The sequence below is a fragment of the Capra hircus genome (genome assembly GCF_001704415.2).
Source record: "Capra hircus breed San Clemente chromosome X unlocalized genomic scaffold, ASM170441v1, whole genome shotgun sequence".
Lineage (NCBI taxonomy): Eukaryota > Metazoa > Chordata > Mammalia > Artiodactyla > Bovidae > Capra > Capra hircus.
In genome coordinates, this window is record NW_017189516.1 from 462,093 (window position 1) to 483,296 (window position 21,204).

Sequence of the window (21,204 nt, forward strand, 5' to 3'; positions counted from 1 at the left end):
GCTATTACAGTTATTCAACCTAGGCAAATATGATAAAGCATTAGAATGGACAGGGAGGACAAAGTAAAAGTAAAGAAGTAGGACAGGTGACTGACTCTCTCCACTCTCATTCATGTTGCAAGTTCCTTATTTCTGTTCATTTGACATAGTTTGGGAAGTATAATTATTGTGGTGGGAGATCCTTAAAAACACACTTTACGTTTGTTTTGATAGTCAATGGAAACCACTCTGGGCATTATCAATTGTTTGCTCATTTCCCTAGAGTGACAAATAACCGTTTGCTCTCTCTGGTCACCATTTCCACATCTTCTGAAAGGTATGATCCAAATTCCCTTTCCATAACCAGTTACAAAGCAAACAAAACAAAAATCATTCACTTTCTTACACTGCATTTTCAATTTTTTATTTGCAATTTCTTCCTCCATTCTTGAGTTTGCCAGTCAATCAGGCTTCCTGAGAATTCTCACGGAAGCAGGATTCCCTAATTTAACAAAAAGCAAAACTCAAAAAGAAAACCAATTCTGCTGTTTCTGAACTTGTGGAAACCTGATACTTTTCCTAAGCCACAGCACTCAGTCCTTCAGGGTCCAATTCCTGCCGTCAGCTAACACCAAAACACTACAAAATAGCAGTCTTAAACTGCACAAGGCTTTGAGAACTTGGGCTTTCTTACTAATGTCTGGTTTCAACGTAGAACTTCCTCTTCCAAAGGAGAACTTCCTCTTTCAAAGAAAATATCTTATTTGTATACATTTCTGAGCCGGAAGGCGCAGAACTTTGACTCTCCGTGAGGAAAGGTCCTTCACTGCAATCAAATTTAACTCAACGTTCCTTTCTTTTTCTTTCTCCTTTCCTGATTTTCCGGGAGTGAACAGTCAAAAATAAATGTTTCAACAGATCTCGCGGTGCTATTCGAGATTCCACCCCCCCCCCCAAAAAAAAAAAAGAAAAGAAATGATGCAAACGAGCCTGTGCCTTCTGGACTTTGGGGCTGGGATTGCAGCGGTCGGAGCACAGTGAAAGCAGCCAAGGGCGGGGCTCTGGCAAGTTCCCCTTCCACCTTCCCCCACCATTCTTTTCCAACCTCTGTACGGCTCTTAGCTTGATTCCAGCCTTTGCTGCAGCTGCTCTCCAGCCGTTTGCAGGGTTCAAAGAACTACAGAAGCTGTTCCCAAGATGGTGATCCGTGTGTATATTGCATCTTCCTCTGGCTCCATGGCGGTAAGGAAGGTGGGAAGCCCACCTTTGTTATTTTTCTACACACCAGTCTCCTGAGGCCCCAGAACACTTGAATTGCATAAGTTAGTCTGGCAGCTTCTCCTTCGGTAGACACAGGCACTTCCACCCAATCCCCCCGCCGGCCCGCCTCCCCACCCCGCCCCACTCCCCGTCTTCCCCTTTCTTCTCTTTGTTGCATCGATTTCATTTTTCCATGGAGTTTAGCTTTCTTTGCCTTACGATGTTAGGGACACATTTCTTCTTTGAAGGAAAAAGAAAGCTTCAGAGTTTTGAGAGATGGTGGTATAGGGTTTTTAGGGTTAGGTGAAGAAAGTAAGTCACACACTGGTAAGAATGGAACATTTCACATATGTGTTCTAAGTATGGAGGCAAGGGAGAGGGGTGCACATCTGTAAGGGATGTAAAACATGGTCTTACTGATGATGATGGAGTGGAGGCCTACTAAGGCACTGTGATTATATTTCACAGAGACCCCTATAATCAAAGAGTTATATTTTGCCAATGTGTAAAAGAGAGTTATTTAACTTTGGCCTAAAGAGTCTGATAGAACTAGGAAGAATGGGAGACATCAGGAACAATGATAAATATTTTTTTAAAAAAACAATGTGATAAGGGATCTGTTTTTTTTTTTTCTTCCATATCTTACCTTATTTTGACTTTTTCTTTTCTTTAAAAAAATATTACTTCAAGCAGTTTCTAACTGCTTCAAATATATTGAGAACTGGAAAGGGAACTAAAAAGTGGCTTCTTGTGTAGTTGCAGACCCCAGTGACTGCTTCTTCAATTGATAGGACATCCCCCTCTCATTCATGTGCTCTTAATTTAGAATAACAATTTTCAAAAGTTGTGGGGAGCAATAGGCTAAACTAGGGGAAAGCTGAGTGTATATGCATGGTAAGTAAAAGTATCTCTTTCACAATTCGCAAAAAGCAGATTTTATTTTTTTTTGCTTTTTGGGCTCAGGACGTGGGTTCGGGATGTAGAATGTATGAACCCCCTCTCTCTTCTGAGCTTTAGAGCAGCAGCAACAACAACAAAAAAAATCCATGTTTTTTGTTGTTATGTATTTTTGTTTTGTTTACCCCCAAGAGGATTTGGAATAGCACTGAAAGTTGTGCAAAATCACAAGAACTTTGAACCTTCAACTTGTCTGGCAATTATATGTGGCTGTATTTAGACAGTTTTGAAATAGAATACTTAAGCTTATATTTTGGAGTAAGTTTAGGTTGAAAACAGAAAACTTCTTATATTGTCTTTGAACTTATTTTATGAGCTTCTTGCCTTATTATTTTCCATATATATTAATTATGATATTTGAAATAATGTTTGAGCTGCTCAGAGTCTCAAGTCCAATACCATAATTGCAAAATTTAGAAGATCAGCTTAATACCTTTTGTTAAATCCCAAATTAGGTTGAGCAGATCAGGAAGTTAGTTTTGATGATTTCACTGGATAACATGCAGTTTCAATACTGCTTATTTATTCTTTGCTTTCTTGCCCTTCTACCCCTTCTTAAAAAGCAGATTCAACAAGAAACTCTTTTCAGAATTTCTGTTCAAGCAGAAACAACTATACCTCTTTCTTTGTTAAGACTTTAGTTTCTTAGGGCCTTAAAAATTACTACTATCTCCTACTATGTCCTTTACCAGATTCCATTGTTGAAGACTATACAAATAAGAAATATTTATGCTTTGTGTGTTTTGTTTCAGTTATTTTTCTTATAGGTGATTATAGATTTGTCTGTTGTTGCAGTAATTATAGTTCTTGTAAACCTGTTATCAAAATTCTACTGCATATTGCCAAAACAAATTTTTGTTCTTTTATAATCTTACAGTACTTTTAAATAATATTAAAACAGTGTAAAATTAGTAAGCTTGGGGACTCTTCAGTTTGCAATACTAAGGTCTTTCCTTAAAAAAAAAAAAAAGAATGCTGTCATGTTTTATTTTAACATATGATTTAGAAATTTTGAGGCAAACATGCTAACAGGAACACAGCAATAATTGCACAAAGTGAGATGCTCCTGTAAGTGACTAAGTATAGTTCTCTGAAGAGCGATTAAAGGAAAGCTTTTGGTTTTGGATTGTGAAATCTTTGTTTTCTTACTCCTGTTAGTGATTTCAATAAAATTACCAACACTAGATGTTTTATCAGGCAAGGGAGGATCTATGATAATTACAACTTAGTATGACCTTAACTCAAGAGTACCTATCCTTCACAGTACAATTAAAAAAAGTTTTCAAACTTGTATTCAACTCTGCCCCAATTACAAAGGTGTAGCACTTGCTTCTCTAAAGTTTAGAAATGAAAGTGAGTATGTTGGTTTTTATACCATTATAAAATGGTATAAAATTTCTTGATAATAGCCATAATAGTGATAGTAAGTATGAACACTTAAGTGTGCCAGATACTATCTCATTTTTTCTTTGCAATTTCTAGTCTTATTACATCCTATGATTTTCTCTATTTTTTAGGGTAAGGAAATATAGGTTCAGAGAGGTTAAATAACTTTCTCAAGGTCATAGAATTAGTAAGCCACAGAGCTTGAATCCAGTACAAGCTGTTTGAATCCAAATGATATATGTTTAAAGAAATACATCCTCCCAGTGATGCATGACAGCTAGGAGACATGCAGATATAAATGTGAACAGAAGGGAGTAAGTCCTGTAAGTGAAATTGCTTGGGCATATGCAATCAGGGAGATAGAAAAATGAGGATCTAGTATAAAGGAGGGATAGTATGTCTAAAGGTGAATGTCAATAAGTGTGCTAAATTCACTTAAGGCCAGGGACATAGAGAAGATGCACATTTGGAATTGGTTTCATATAGGAAAAGGATGAAATTCAAGTCTTAATACTGTTTTTTTATTTTTTTTAGGTAAAAATAATTTAGTAAGAATGCAGCTCCCAAGTTGCCTGTCTATAGGAAATGATTTCTGCTTGTTCAGAACTGCTCATGCATGTTTTGACTTACTGTAACACAATAGTATATGCCATGCCATTTTTTTCCTTGAAATTGTAATGTCCTATAAATTTGCATTTAATGGAAGAGGAATAGTAAGCATAGAGCCTGTAATAAACTTAATGAATTTCAATGACAACAAAAATCAACCTTGGCCTTTGATCAGGATCTCTAGAGTGATAATAGCATGGAGAATTATAACTGACTTAGAGTTTTCTTCCCATACTTTTCCTCAAGTCCATAATTATCTCCATTTCAGGGTCTCTATGCATTTTAGATGTACTTAGTATAGAAATTTTAAGATTGAGTAGATAGATTGTGATAAATTTCTGAGGGTATTGTTTATGGACTAACTTCTGTAAAATGATCTCTTTTGTTTTACTGTTAAAACAAACTAGTTGTAGCTTAGGTTGTCCATATAGTAAATGAAATCTACATAATTTTCCTCTGTGGCATTATTCTGTGTATGAGTTATAAAAGCTAGTGATTGCCAAAGCATTAGTCACTAGTCACTATTTTCTTCATTTGGATAATATGGACATAAAACAACAAGCCACAGTTCTTCATCTGTATGATTCTCAAGTATTCTCAATAATAATCACATTATGTGAAAGAGTATCTGCTGCTCTTTTTTTTCATGGAAAGGCATTTTAAATATAGCACAATGTGTATTTCAATCCTAAACTTCCAGTTTACCCCCCACCACACAAACTTCCTCACTGTAACCATAAGTTCATTCTCTAAGTCTGTTTCTGTTTTGTGAATAAGTTCATTTGTATCAATTGTTTTAAGATTCCATGTATAAGTGATGATATCTATCTTTCTCTGTCTGACTTACTTCACTTAGTATAATCTCCAAGTCCATCCATATTGCTGCAAATGGCATTATTTCATTCTTTTTAATGGCTGAGTGATATTTAATCATATATATGTACCACATCTTCTTTATCCATTCATCTTTTGATGAATATTTAGGTTGCCTCCATTTCTTGGCTATTGTAAACAGTGTTGCAAAGAACACTGGGGTGCATGTTTCCTTTTGAGCTATGGTTTTCTCTGGATATATGCCCAAGAGTAGGATTGCTGTATCGTATAGTAGGTCTATTTTTAGTTTTTTAAGGAACTGCTGTGCTGTTCTCCATACTGACTGTATCAATTTACATTCCCACCACCAGTGTAGGAGGGTTCCCTTCTCTCCACAGCCTCTCCAGCATTTATTATTTGTAGACTTTTAAATGATGGCCATTCTGATGGGTGTGAGGTGATACCTCATTGTAGTTTTGATTTGCATTTCACTGCAGATGGTGATTGCAGCCATGAAATTCCTTGGAAGGAAAGTTATGACCAACCTAGATAGCATATTCAAAAGCAGAGCCATTACTTTGCCAACAAAGGTCCATCTAGTCAAGGCTATGGTTTTTCCAGTAGTCATGTATGGATGTGAGAGTTGTACTGTGAAGAAACCTGAGTGCTGAAGAATTGATGCTTTTGAACTGTGGTATTGGAGAAGACTCTTGCAAGTCCCTTGGACTGAAAGGAGATCCAACCAGTCCATCCTAAAGGAGACCAGTCATGGATGTTCATTGGAAGGACTGATGCTAAGGCTGGAACTCCAATACTTTGGCCAGCTCATGCAAAGAGTTGACTCATTGGAAAAGACCCTGATGCTGGGAGGGATTGGGGGCAGGAGGAGAAGGGGATAACAGAGGATGAGATGGCTGGATGGCATCACTGACTCGATGGACTTGAGTTTGAGTGAACTCCGGGAGATGGTGATGGACAGGGAGGCCTGGTGTGCTGCAGTTCGTGGGGTCGCAAAGAGTCAGACACGACTGAGTGACTGAACTAAACTGAATAGTTAGTGATGTTGAGTATCTTTTCATGTGACTCTTGGCCATCTGTATGTCTTCTTTGGAGAAATGTCTCTTTAGGTCTTCTGCCCATTTTTGATTGTTTTTTTTTTTTTTTTTTTTGATACTGAGAGCTGCATGAACTGTTTGTAAATTTTGGAGACTAATCCCTTGTCAGTTGCATTGTTTGCAGATATTTTCTACCATTCTGAAGGTTGTCTTTTCATTTTGTTTATGGTTTACTTTGCTGTGAAAATCTTAATTAGATTAAGATTTTTAATCTTAATCTGTTTATTTTTGTTTTTATTTCCATTACTCTGGAAGATAGATCAAAAAATGATCTTGCTGTGATTTGTCAAAGAGTGTTCTGCCTATGTTTTCCTCTAAGAATTTTATAGTATCTGGTCTTATATTCGGGTCTTTAATTCATTTTGAGTTTATTTTTGTTTACGGTATTAAAGAATGTTCTAATTTCATTTTTTGTCATGTAGCTTTCAGTTTTCATAGCACTATTTATTGAAGAAACCATCTTCTCTCCATTTTATAGTCTTGTCTTCTTTGTCATAGAAACATTGGGCATAGGTTCATGAGTTTATTTCTGGGCTTTCTGTTTTGTTCCATTGATGTACATTTCTGTTTTATGCCAGTACCATAATGTTCTGATGACTGTAGCTTTCTAGTATATCCTAAAGTTAGGAAACCTGATTCTCCAGCTCTGTTGTCTTTTTCAAGATTTTTTTTTTTTTTTGGATCTTCTGTCTCTTCATACAAGTTTTAAGATTTTCTTTTCTAGTTCTGTGAAAGATGTCATTCATATTTTGATAGGGATTGCGTTGAATCTGTAGATCACCTTGGGTAGTATAGTCATTTTGAAAATATGATCCTTCCAGTAAAAAACATGATATATCTTTCCATCTTTCTGTATTGTCTTTAATTTCTTTCATCTTACAGTTTTCAGTGAACAGGTCTTTCATCTCCTTAGGTAGGTATCAATTCAGTTCAGTCACTCTGTTGTATTAGTATATTCCTGGTATATTATTCTTTTGATGCAATGTTAAATAGGATTGTTTGTTTAATTTCTCTTTCTGATCTTTCGTTGTTAGTGTGTAGAAATGCAACAGATTTCTGTGTATTAATTTTGTATCCTGCAACTTTACTGAACTCATTTATGAGCTCTAGTAGTTTTCTGGTAGCATCTTTAGAATTTTCTACATATAGTATCATGTCATATTCAAGCAGTGACAGCTTTATTTATGCTTTTCCAATTTGGATTACCTTTATTTCTTTTTCTCCTCTGATAACCATGGGTGGGACTTCCAAAACTCTGTTGAATAAAAATGACAAGAGTGGGCATCCTTGTCTTGTTTTTGATCTTAGAGGAAATGCTTTCAGCTTTTCACTATTGAGTTTTATGGTAGTTGTGGATTTGTCATTTATTGCCACTGCTCTTTGTATTTATAAATAGAACATTAATTTGAAATATGCTGTGGTCTTTGTCATAGCTGCCAAAGTTTGTTTGAATGCTGTGTAAAGATATTCATAAGCTATTTAGAAGAGCAAATTAGAAATTTCATGAGATGGCCATTTGGACATGCTTTTTGGATGCCCTGAACCATGGGAAATGGCAGCTCTCATGAAACAAATGCAGGAACAATCTAAAGACCGGTGCCTTTAGATTGATGTCCTGTATTTAGTGGCTGCTTTCCTTAATGTCACAGCAGCAATGGCAAAACTTTTGGAATAATTTTGCCCAATTTAAAGAGGCTCAGGAGACACACTTAACCAATGATCATGACTCTTGGGTTCCTGAAATTTGAATGGTTGTAGGAAAGAATGCATTGCAGAAGTTTAGTAAAAGTTTCATAATATGGTAGGAGAAAAGCATAAAATAAATTTATTTTTAGCTCAAAGACCATTCTGTCAGGGAAAGGGCTTTGATAAGGTCAACCCTCCCCCCAGTGGCTCAGTGGTAAAGAATCCACCTGCAATGCAAGAGATGCAGGAGACATGGGTTTGATTGCTGAGTCAAGAGAGATCCCCTGGAGGAGGGCATAGTAGCCCACTCCATTATTCTTGCCTGAAAAATTCCATGGACAGAGGAGCTTGGCAGGCTACAGTCCATGAGGTCTTTAAGAGTCAGACAGGACCAAAGTGAACACAGCATGGCACCCCCTGGGTTGTGCTGGAAGAGAAAAATAAATTGAAGCCCTAGACATAGTCAAGTCAAATGTTCTAATTTTCTGTAGTTAATCTTTAAATTATTTCCCAAAATATATATTGTGCTGTGAAGCATATATTTTACAGGAATATTTTCTACTTTAGGTGAATTATCAAGGGTAAATGTGTTTCATTTCCTACTGATAAAATTAAACAGATTGGGAATCTGTTGATGGCTATATGACCATTTGTTTGTTTTCAATTCTATTGTACTTTGCAGCCTACCAGGAAGCCTTCTAAACCCAGCATTTAATTACTTCCTCCAATGCAGACCAAGATTAAACAAACATACATTTAGAAAGAAGACGCAGCTAATTTATGATGACTATTTTTATTAATATGAGAGCAAAGCTGACTTTTCACACTTGGCCAATAGAGAACAATTCTAAGCAAAGGGATTGTTTTCTGGCTCAGTCCCTCACATTTTAGCTTTATTGGTTTGTTGGAAGTGTTTCCGATTGCCAGAACATCAGGCAAAAGTTAAATATAAATTTAAAAATATCACCACAAATTTATAAACTGTATGTTTAAAAGTATTCAGTAGTGCTGCTAGATTTTTGTTTCATTACTTTTCATTAACCTGGCTAATCAGGATTTGACTCTAGTAATGGTAAAGCCTAACATTTATTTATGCATTGTGTATATCAAGCACAGTGCCCAGTGTTTCACATAGTTCATTTCAAATAAGTTTAATCCTTGTGATAACTTTGTGAGGTAAGTACTAGTATTAGATTTATTTCATATGACTGAAGGGGATATTGCTAAGACCCAGAAACTAGGTACATTGCTCAAAATCAAAGAGTTACAAATGGTAGAACTAGGATTAGAACTCAGGTTGTTCTGACTAAACACTTCTAAGCATTGTGTTATTTGTACTCTGTCTTACTGGGTAGATACTGAACAGAAATTATGTCAATAGTACATTAAAATCTTGTCATGTGATTGGGAACATATAACTGCCATTTAATAAATATAAAATGCCTGAAAAGAAGGAAAAAGACTGGATGATGTCTAACTAGGCAAATATATCATCTATAATCTGCATGTGAGAGTTAGGTGCGAGTGGGAAAGATACGTTAGTAGCAACATTTTCATATATAATTTAGTTTTTTTTTTTCTTGAATAAAATTGCTTAACCAAGGACATATTTTTTAAATAGCATTTGTGACATCTATTGAATTTTTATGACTTTGATTCTTTTTAACATAATTATAATGTGGCCTGTAATGATTCTATAAATGTAAATTAAGAAAGCAGTACTTCTGTGATTTGTAAACTCTGGTTCTGAACTCTAGTCTTTGAGTTCTGTCCCTTTGGCTTAGTCCTTTCTGGAAATGAGACCCTGCCACAGAGTTGGAGTACAGCGAAACATTTTTGCTGAGGGGATTTCCAGCAGTGACTCAAGACAAAAAGAACTTCACCTTTTTAAAACTGGAGAATAGTCTTCTTAGTTGAGCTACAACATGAGAAAATTTTGTTTGTTTTACTAGCATTCAGCCAATTGTTTCACCATAAGTGCAGCATATTTCTCAACACTGAAATTATAACAGTATATATATATATATATTGAATAGTGACTTTATTATTTAAGAAATCATTCTATCCAGTGTGATTTAGAAGGAAAATGAGCATAGACAAGTACTGAATATGTTACAAATATGATAAAGCATCTCATTTTTAATTTTATCATGTAAATAATTTATCAGCTTTAGTTGATAATAGTAAGAACTATCACTCATTGGACACTTAAAATATGCCAGGCATAGTGGCAAGAACTTTCGATGCATTGTGTCATTTAATTCTTATGGCAATTCAGTGGAGTCAGTACTCCCATTGTGCTCATTTTTTTTTTCTTCCCTTTTCCCCTTTTTTAATTGAGATATAGTAGATTTTCAATATTAAATATATATATATCAGATATACAACTAGTGATTCACATTTTTTAAAGGTTGTGCTCCATTTATATTTAATGCAAAATATGGTATATATTCCTTGTGCTGTACAATGTATACTTGTAGCTTATATATTTTATATGTAGTAGTAGTTGGTACCTGTTATTCCTCTATTATTATGACTCTTTTAAGAAGAGGAAACAGACTGAGAGAGCTAGCAATGTTAAGGAGCTAACAAACACCCTTCAGATCTGTCTGATTCCAGAGCTCATAATCTTAATGCTTATGTTATTCTGCCTAATGATTGTTATTTATTAATTATCCAGTATGAATGTAGCTCTGAAATTAGTTTAAAAGTCATTGTAAAATTGCTTTTCTTCTGAACTTGGAAAATCAAGAAAAGTACTTCTTAATTAATTGGTCTATAGCAGTACCAAGAATAATTCTAGCTGCCTGTTCATGTAAACATCTTAAAATTCTTTAGAGTAGAAATTTAAAGTCATAAAAGCTTATGTGTGTATGATTAGTTAGAATGCAGAACAAACTTGGAAAATCACAAAAAGTACTTCTTAATTAATTGGTCTATAACAGTACCAAGAATAATTCAGTTTCCTGTTCATGTAAAGAACTTAGAATTCTTTAAAGTAGAAATTTAAAGTCACAAAAGCTTATGTGTGTATGATTAGTTAGAATGAAGAACATGTGCTTTTATCCCAATATAGGAAAATTACCTTGTGTAAGACAGTTTAACTAAAAGTAGATTAAAACATGTTGGTTTTGGGAAAGAATTTTAAGCTTTTAGCTAGGAAATGTAGTTTTAGGGTGAAGTATGCCTGATGCCTGGGTAATCTGATTAGGTCACTAAACCTTCCTTTGCTTCTCATCACCCTCACAAGTGGAATATAAATAACATAAAATTATTAGTATTATGGAAGAAAACTTCTGCAAGTAATTGTCATCGGAAATCTGTTACTAAATAATGTGTAATCTGATCTCACACTTTCAGAATCTTAAGCATAATTGGTCTTGCTCATCAACTAAATATTTTGAACTCGAAAAGCTGTGGTTGTGGTGAAACTTTTTCAATGAGTTTCTACTTAAAACTTTTAGAAATAAAGGTCTTGAATTTAAATATTCTGAGCAATATTGAGAGGACACTCAAGTTGGTGGTGGTGATATAGCAAATTGGCAACGAGACAAATATCTGGTGAGTTTTAAAGGGAATATGTAGAAAGTGTGGCAAGATCCATAATAAGGCTGATTCTGTACCAGATCCTGGAATTTGTGTGCTTTAAAAAAAAAAAAAAAGTTGTTGAAAGGAAAATCTAAAAATATTATAGGAAAATGTGACTAAACATTTTTTGTCCAGTTGCATTAAGACTTATTATTATATTCTAAAGTTGAAATTGAAGAATAATTTTTGTTTGGTATATGTTTGTATCCCTTTTATTTTATTATTATGATCAGTCTCTGTGTGGAGTCTTAAGAGAGGAGTATGTATATATCTCCCTTGATATTTAGCCTGACTCTACCAAAAAGATGACCTTAGAACTAAAGCTATACATTCCAGAGAATCCTTACACTATCAAAATATCAGGGTCTGTATAGCGGAAGTCCCATCAGTCACATAGCACGTATATACTTTTAAAATTCAGTGACTCTAAATTTCATGAAAGGGTGATGCTTTGAAATACAAAACATCTAGCACAGTATTATTTAAATCATTTATGTCTGAAGACCTAAGTAGATTAACTATAAATCAATATATAATTACTTTTTGAAAATCATTTGCTACAGAGATATATTTTATTTTTTCACTGTATAATGTAGTGGGATAGAGGAATATTGGAGTTGTCCTTTCAGTTGTACTTCAATATATAAGTCTAGGCATACAGTGCATAAACATCTCATTTCTTGGAATATATAGAGAACATCTAAAATGGGCTACTGCTACAACGATTAGATACCACATTGTGCAACAGCTCATGTTAAGAGATTCTGGGGGAAGAAAAGTGGAAAACCTAAACTTTTGGGTTGTCCACATATTTTTCCAATAAAGTTATAAGGAAAAGTACACAATCTCATAATGAGTGAGATAGTGTGTTAGTCGCCAACTCATTTCTGACTTTTTGTGACCCCATGGACTGTAGCCCAACAGGCTCCTCTGTCCATGGAATTCTGCAGGTAAGAATAATGGAGTGGGTAGACATTCCATTTTCCAGGAGATCTTCCCAATCCAGGGATTGAATCCGGGTTTCCTGCATTGCAGGTAGATTCTTTACTGTCTGTGACACCAGGAAAGCCCAATGAGTGAGATAATTATGATGTAATTCCATACCCACATTTGCAAAAAGGACCACCTTTTAATGTCCTTATAAGACTTCATGAAAATATTTTAAGTTGGAATGGTAGACATTAATTTATATGTCTGTTTTGTTTTTAATAAAAATATATAGCAAGGAGAAGGCAATGGCACCACACTCCAGTACTCTTGCCTGGAAAATCCATGGATGGAGGAGCCTGGTAGGCTACAGTCCATGGGGTCACTAAGAGTCGGACACGACTGAGCGACTTCACTTTCACTTTTTACTTTCATGCATTGGAGAAGGAAATGGCAGCCCACTCCAGTGTTCTTGCCTGGAGAATCCCCGGGAAAGGGAAACATGGTGGGCTGCTGTCTATGTGGTCGTACAGAGTTGGATACGACTGAAGTGACTTAGCAGCAGCAGTATAGCAATTTTCATTTCATATGATTAGCCATGAGCTCTTATTATATGTAAAAGCATATAATAAAAAAGACAAATGCTTGTTGTTGTATATAACATCATTAAACTTTTTAAAAACATCTCAAAATACATAGAGATTGTATCTACCATAGTAATTGTTTTAAAGTCACATGAACCAAAAAAAGTGAGGCAGTCTGGAGATGTGAGTTTTTGAGACTATGAATTATGGTGGCTACACGGGTGCAGGAGGGTTGGGAGGAGCCATCCCACATTGGTCAGGAAGGGTGGCGGTGAGGAGATACCCTTCATCCAAGGTAAAGAGCAGCAGCTGCGCCTTGCTGGAACAGCCGTGAAGAGATACACCACGCCCAAGGTAAGAGAAACCCAAGTAAGATGGTAGGTGTTGAAGAGGGCATCAGAAGGCAGACACACTGAAACCATACTCACAGAAAACGAGTTAATCTAATCACACTAGGACCACAGCCTTGGCTAACTCAATGAAACTAAGCCATGCCCGTGGGGCAATCCAAGACAGGCGGGTCATGGTGGAGAGGTCTGACAGAATGTGGTCCACTGGGGAAGGGAATGGCAAACCACTTCAGTATTCTTGCCTTGGGAACCTCATGAACAGTATGAAAAGGCAAAATGATAGGATACTGAAAGAGGAACTCCCCAGGTCAGTAGGTGCCAAACATGCTACTGGAGATCAGTGGAGAAATAACTTCACAAAGAAGGAAGGGATGGAGCCAAAGCAAAAACAATACCCAGCTGTGGATGTGACTGGTGATAGAAGGAAGGTCCGATGCAGTAAAGAGCAATATTGCATAGGAACCTGGAATGTCAGGTTCATGAATCAAGGCAAATTGGAAGTGGTCAAACGAGATGGCAAGAGTGAACGTTGACATTCTAGGAGTCAGTGAACTAAAATGGACTGGAATGGGTGAATTTAACTCACATGACCATTATATCTACTACTGTGGGCAGGGATCCCTCAGAAGAAATGGAGTAGCCATAATGGTCAAAAAAAGAGTCCAAAATGCAGTACTTGGGTGCAATCTCAAAAATGACAGAATGATCTCTTTTCGTCTCCAAGGCAAACCATTCAATATCACGGTAATCCAAGTCTATGCCCTAACCAGTAATGCTGAAGAAGCTGAAGTTGAACGGTTCTATGAAGAACTACAAGATCTTTTAGAATTAACACCGAAAAAAGATGTCCTTTTCATTATAGGGGCCTGGAATGTAAAAGTAGGAAGTCAAGAAACACCGGGAGTAACAGGCAAATTTGGCCTTGGAATGTGGAGTGAAGCAGGGCAAAGGCTACTAGAGTTTTGCCAAAAGAATGCACTTGTCATAGCAAACACCCTCTTCCAACAACACAAGATAAGGCTCTACACATGGCCATCACCAGATGATCAACACTGAAATCAGATTGACTATATTCTTTGCAGCCAAAGATGGAGAAGCTCTATACAGTCAACAAAAACAAAACCGGGAGCTGACTGTGGTTCAGATCATGAACTCCTTATAACCAAATTCAGGTTCAAATTGAAGAAAGTAGGGAAAACTGCTAGACCATTCAGGGATGACCTAAATCAAATCCCTTATGATTATACAGTGGAAGTGAGAAATAGATTTAAGGGCCTAGATCTGATAGATAGAGTGCCTGATGAACTATGGAATGAAGTTCATGACATTGTACAGGAGACAGGAATCAAGACCATCCCCATGGAAAAGAAATGCAAAAGAGCAAAATGGCTGTCTGTGGAGGCCTTACAAATAGCTGTGAAAAGAAGAGAAGCAAAAAGCAAAGGAGAAAAGGAAAGATATAAGCATCTGAATGCAGCGTTCCAAAGAATAGCAAGAAGAGATAAAGAAAGCCTTCTTCAGCGATCAGTGCAAAGAAATAGAGGAAAAGAACAGAATGGGAAAGACTAGAGATCTCTTGAGAAAATTTGAGATACCAATGGAGTATTTCATGCAAAGATGGGCTCGATGAAAGACAGAAATTGTATGGACCTAATAGAGGCAGAAGATATTAAGAAAAGGTGGCAAGAATACACAGAAGTGTACAAAAAGATCTTCATGACCCGGATAATCACGATCGTGTGATCACTCATCTAGAGCCAGACAGCCTGGAATGTGAAGTCAAGTGAGCCTTAGAACGCATCACTATGAACAAAGCTAGTGGAGGTGGTGGAATTCCAGTTGAGCTATTTCAAATCCTGAAATATGATGCTGTGAAAGTGCTGCACTCAATATGCCAGCAAATTGGAAATCTCAGCAGTGGCCACAGGACTGGAAAAGGTCAATTTTCATTCCAATCCCAAAGAAAGGCAATGCCAATGAATGCTCAAACTACGGCACCATTGCACTCATCTCACATGCTAGTAAAGTAATGCTCAAAATTCTCCAAGCCAGGGTTCAGCAATACGTGAACTGTGAACTTCTAGATGCTCAAGCTGGTTTTAGAAAAGGCAGAGGAACCAGAGATCAAATTGCCAACATTGCCAGAGAGTTCCAGAAAAACATCTATTTCTGCTTTATAGACTATGCCAAAGCCTTTGACTGTGTGGATCACAATATACTGTGGAAAATTCTGAAAGAGATGGAAATACCAGACCACCTGACCTGCCTCTTGAGAAATCTGTATGCAGGTCAGGAAGCAACAGTTAGAACTGGACATGGAACAACAGACTGGTTCCAAATAGGAAAAGGAGTACGTCAAGGCTGTATATTGTCACCCTGCTTATTTAACTTATATGCAGAGTACATCATGAAAAATGCTGGACTGGAAGAAACACAAGCTGGAATCAAGATTGCTGGGAGAAATATCAATAACCTCAGATATGCAGATGACACCACCCTTATGGCAGAAAGTGAAGAGGAACTAAAAAGCCTCTTGATGAAAGTGAAAGAGGAGAGTGAAAAAGTTGGCTTAAAGCTCAACATTCAGAAAACGAAGATCATGGCATCTGGTCGCATCACTTCATGGGAAATAGATGGGGAAACAGTGGAAACAGTGTCAGACTTTATTTTTTTAGGCTCCAAAATCACTGCAGATGGTGACTGCAGCCATGAAATTAAAGGACGCTTACTCCTTGGAAGAAAAGCTGTGACCAACCTAGATAGCATATTGAAAAGCAGAGACATTACTTTGGCAACTAAGGTCCATCTAGTCAAGGCTATGGTTTTTCCATTAGTCATGTATGGATGTGAGAGTTGGACTGTGAAGAAGGCTGAGTGCCGAAGAATTGATGCTTTTGAAGTGTAGTGTTGGAGAAGATTCTTGAGAGTCCCTTGGACTGCAAGGAGATCCAACTAGTCCATTCTGAAGGAGATCAGCCCTGGGATTTCATTGGAAGGAATGATGCTAAAGCTGAAGCTTCAGTACTTTGGCCACCTCATGCGAAGAGTTGGCTCACTGGAAAAGACTCTGATGCTGGGAGGGATTGGGGGCAGGAGGAGAAGGGGACGACAGAGGATGAGATGGCTGGATGGCATCACTGACTCGATGGACATGAATTTTAGTGAACTCCGGGAGTTGGTGATAGACATGGAGGCCTGGTGTGCTGCAATTCATGGGGTCGCAAAGAGTCGGACACGAGTGAGCGACTGAACTGAACTGAACTGAATATAGTTTGCAAATAAGGAGTTGTATGTGATGTGAGGGCTCAAAGGCAGAAGTCCGTGCCTGAAAGTTGGCATGCTATCTCACAGGAATCAACATTCTACTTCCCAATGAATGTACCAAAGTACTGTCTACCCTTTTTAGTCACCCTGTCAATGATCTCCTTGAATAACTATTCTGAAAACAACAATAGTTTATTAGTTCAGTTCAAGCTTTACTCAGTTTTCCTGTCATCACATTAGAGAAGGGTGTGAAGTAGATCTTAGGTATAGTTTGCACTTTCCTCTGATATTTGAACATTTTTCCACAGGCATGGTTTTCATGATTATTATACAGTTCTGTTTAAAGCCAGATGTAGCAGTGTTGAAAAATTAAAGATTTGTGGTAGAACTGCTTATCTGTTACCTTGGAATACTGGAACAAATCATGCTAAGCCTTTTCACTATCTGAAAAATACCTTTTAGTCTTCTTAATAATCCCTTCACTTTGGGATCCTGGCCTTGATCTTTTGTGTAAACAATTACTTCTTACAAAAATCTGTGGTGTATTTATATTTATTTATAAATCCCCAATCATCTTATATTTATTTGCTCTCCCTTCCTGTTCCCTATTGTATATTATTGCCTCTTTTGTCATATAGGTGCCCATAGGTGTGTGGATAGAAATCTCTGGGCTTTCTATCTTGTTCCGTTGGTCTATATTTCTGTTTTTGTCCCAGTATCATACTGTCTTGATAATTGTAGCTTTGTAGTATAGTCTGAAATCAGGAAGGTGGATTCTTCTAGCTCCATTTTTCCTTCTCAAGATTGTTTGGGTATTTGGGGTCTTTTGTGTTTACATTCGAATTGATAAATTTTTTGTTCTAGTTCTGTGAAAAATGCCATTGGTTATTTGAAAGACATTGCCTTGAATCTGTAGTTTGTATTTGGTAGTAGTCATTTTCACAATATTAATTCTTCCAACCCAGAAACATGGATTATCTCTCCATCTGTTTATGTTGTCTTTGACTGCTTTCATGAGTGTCTTATAGTTTTCTGTATACAACTCTTTTGTCTCCTTAGGTAGGTTTATTCCTAGGTATTTTATTCTTTTTGTTGCAATAGTATTGATTCCTTAATTTCTCTTTATGATTTCTTTTGTTAGTATGTAAGAATGGAAGTGATTTCTGTGTATTTATTTTGTGTCCTGTGACTTTACTAAATTCACTGATTAGCTCTAAATTCTCTGATAGTATCATTAATGTTTTTTATGTATTGTTTCATGTCATCTGCAAACAACTGAGAGTTTTATTTCTTCTTTTCCAATCTAAAATCCTTTCATTACTTTTTCTTCTCTGATTGCCATAGCTAGCCCCTCCAAAACTATGGTGAATAATAGTAGGAAGAGTAGGTGCCTTTATCTTCTTCCTGGTTTTAGAGGGAATGCTTTCACTTTTTCACCATTGGGAAAAATGTTTGCTCTGGGTTTGTTATATAGGGCCTTTATTATGTTGAGGTAGGTTCTTTCTGTGGCAATTTTTTGAGGAGTTTTCATCACAAATGAGTGCTTAATTTTGTCAAAAGCTTTTTCTGCATCTGTTGAGATGATCACATGGTTTTTATCTTTTAATTTGTTAATATGGTGTATCACATTGATTCAGTTTAGTCACTCAGTCATGTCCGACTCTTTGAGTCTCCATGGACTGCAGCACACCAGGCTTCCCTGTCCATTACCAACTCACGGAGTCTACTCAAACGTGAGTAGACTGTCACATCGGTAATGCCATCTAACCATCACATCCTCTGTCATACCCTTCTCCTTTTGCCTTCAATCTTTCCCAGTATCAGGTCTTTTCCAATGAGTCGGTTCTTCACACCAGGTGGCCAAAGTGTTGGAGTTTCAGCTTCACCATCAGTCCTTCCAATGAATGTTCAGGACTGATGTCCTTTAGGATTGACTGGTTGAATTTTCTTGCAGTCCAAGGGACTCTGAAGAGTCTCCTCCAACACCACAGTTCAAAAGCATCAATTCTTTGGCACTCAGCTTTCTTTATAGTCCAACTCTCACATCCATATATGACTACTGGAAAAACCATAGCTTTGACTAGATGGACCTTTGTTGGTAAAGTAATGTCTGCTTTTAAATATGCTGTCTAGGTTGGTCATAGCTCTTCTTCCAAGGAAACATTGATTGATTTGTGTATATTGCAGAGTCCTTTTATCCCAGGGATAAACTTGACTTGATCATGATATGTGGTCTTTTTAATGTGCTGTTGGATTTTGTTGACTAGAATTTTGTTGAGGATTATTGTATATGTGTTCATCAGAGATATTGGCTTGTAATTTTCCTTTTTGTGTGATGTCTTTGGTTTTGGTATCAGGGTGACAGCGGCCTTGTAGAATGAGTTGGAAAATATTTCTTCATCTGCAATTTTTTGAAAGAGTTTCAGAAGAATAGGCTTTAGCTCTTCTATAAAATTCAGCTGTGAAGCCATCTGGCCATGGGCTTTTGTATTTTGGGAGATTTTTTATCACAATTTTTATTCCATTGCTTATATTTGGCTTGTTCACAATTTCTATTTCTTCCTGGTTCAGTCATGGAAGGTTGAATTTTTCTAGGAATCTGTCCATTTTTTCCAGGTTGTCTATTTTGCATTTAGTTGCTCATGATAGTCTTTTATGATTCTTTGTATTTCTGCATTGTCTGTTGTACCTCTCAATTTTCATTTCTTTTTTAAATTTATTTTTGTTCATTTGATTCTTCTCCCATTTTTTCTTGATGAATCTGGCTAATGGTTTGTCAATTTTATATTCTCAAAGAATCAGCTTTTAGTTTTATTAATCTTTACTATTGTTTCCTTCATTTCTTTTTCATTTATTACTGATCTGATCTTCATAATTTCTTTCTTCCTACAAACTTTGGATTTTTTTGTTTTTGTTTTTGTTTTTTCTAGTTGTTTTAAATGTAAAGGTAGGTTGTCTATTCGATGTTATTCTTGTTTCTTGAGGTAGGATTGTCTTGCTATAAATGTCTGTCTTAGAACTGCTTTTGTTGCATCCTAAAGGTTTTGGGTCATCATGTTTTTGTCGTCATTTGTTTCTAGGAATGTTTTCCAATTCCTTTTTTATTTCTTCAGTGTCCTGTTTATTATTTAGAAACGTATTGTTTAATCTCCATGTGACTGTTTTTAAGAGTTTTTTTTTTTTTTTTTTCCTGTAATTGATACCTAGTCTCAGCATCATGGTCAGAAAAGATGCTTGATACAATTTCAATTTTCTTAAATTTACTGAGGCTTAATTTGTGGCCCCAAATGTGGTCTGTCTTGGAGAATGTTCTATGTACACTTGTAAAGAACCATATTCATCTGCATTTGGATGGAATGTCATGAAGATATCAATTAGATCCATCTGCTCTAATGTGTCATTTAAGGCTTATGCTTCCTTATTAATTTAGTTTTCATGATCTGTCCATTGGTGTAAGTGAGGTGTTAAAATCCCCTAATATTATTGTGTTGCTCTCAATTTTCCCTTTTATGTCTGTTAATTTTTGCTTTATGTATTGAGGTGCTTGTATGTAGGATACATAAATAATTAAATAAAAAATAAACAATTGTTATGTCTTCTTCTTGGATCTCTTGATCATTGTGTACCATCTGTCTTTGTTTCTTTCAATATTCTTTATTTTAAGATCTACTTTATCTGATATGAGAATTTTCACTCTGGCTTCTTTTTGATTTCCATTTGGATGGAATTTATTTTTTCATCCTTTTACTTTCACATATGTGTCTCTAGGTCTGAAGTGGGTTTCTTGTAGACAGCATATATATGAGTCTTGTTTTTGTTTCCATTCAACCAGTCTGTGTTTTTTGGTAAGACTGTTTAATCCATTTACATTTAAAGTAGTCATATATATATATATATATATATATTCATATTGGCATCTTCTTAATTATTTTGTTTTTGTAGGTCCTTTCCTTCTCTTGTCCCTTTCACATTTGTTGCAAAGCTCATTTGTTGTTGCTAAATACTCTTAATTTTTCTTGTCTATAAGCTTTTGATTTCTCCATCGATTTTGAATAAGATCCCTGGAGAGTAACCTTGGTTGTAGATTTTCCCCTTTCAGTACATTAAATATATCCTGCTATTCCCTACTGGCCTGCAGAGTTTCTGCTGAAAGATCAGCTGTTAAGCATATGGGGTTTCCCTTGTATGTTATTTGTTGCTTTTCCCTTGCTGCATTTGATATTCTCACTTTGTATTTAATTTTTTTTTAGTTTTATTAGCGTGTGTCTCTGCATGTTTCTCTTTAGGTTTATCCTGTATGGGATGCTCTGTGCTTCTTGGACTTGATTGACTCTTTCCTTTCCCATGTTGGGGAAATTTTCAAAGATAATCTCTTCAAAAATTTTCTCAGACCCTTTCTTTTTCTCTTCTTCTTCTGGGATCTCTATATTTCAAATATTGGTGTGTTTAGTATTGTTCCATAGATCTCTGAGACTATCTTTAAGTCTTTTCATTCGTTTTCCTTTATTTGCTCTTCAGTAATTATTTCCACCATTCTATCTTCCAGTTCACTTATCTGTTCTTTTGCATCAGTTATTCTGCTGTTGATTCCTTCTAGAGTATTTTTAATTTTTAGTAATGATGTTGTTTGTCTCTATTCTTTCTTTTTTTTCTAGATTCTTGTTAAACATCTTAATTGATTCTTAT

The 21,204-nt window shown here is 36.1% G+C and overlaps 1 protein-coding gene across 2 annotated transcripts in view; it reads left to right on the forward strand.

Moving 5' to 3' along the window:
* The first annotated feature begins 929 nt into the window (after positions 1-929).
* SH3BGRL (SH3 domain binding glutamate rich protein like) overlaps positions 930-21,204 on the forward strand; it is a 71,840-nt gene continuing 51,565 nt past the window's right edge. For both annotated transcript variants that reach the window (XM_005700586.3, XM_018043954.1), the window contains exon 1: positions 930-1,221. In XM_005700586.3, coding sequence (XP_005700643.1) covers positions 1,177-1,221 — 45 coding nt within the window. In that variant the 5' untranslated portion in view covers positions 930-1,176. The remainder of the gene's footprint in view (positions 1,222-21,204) is intronic.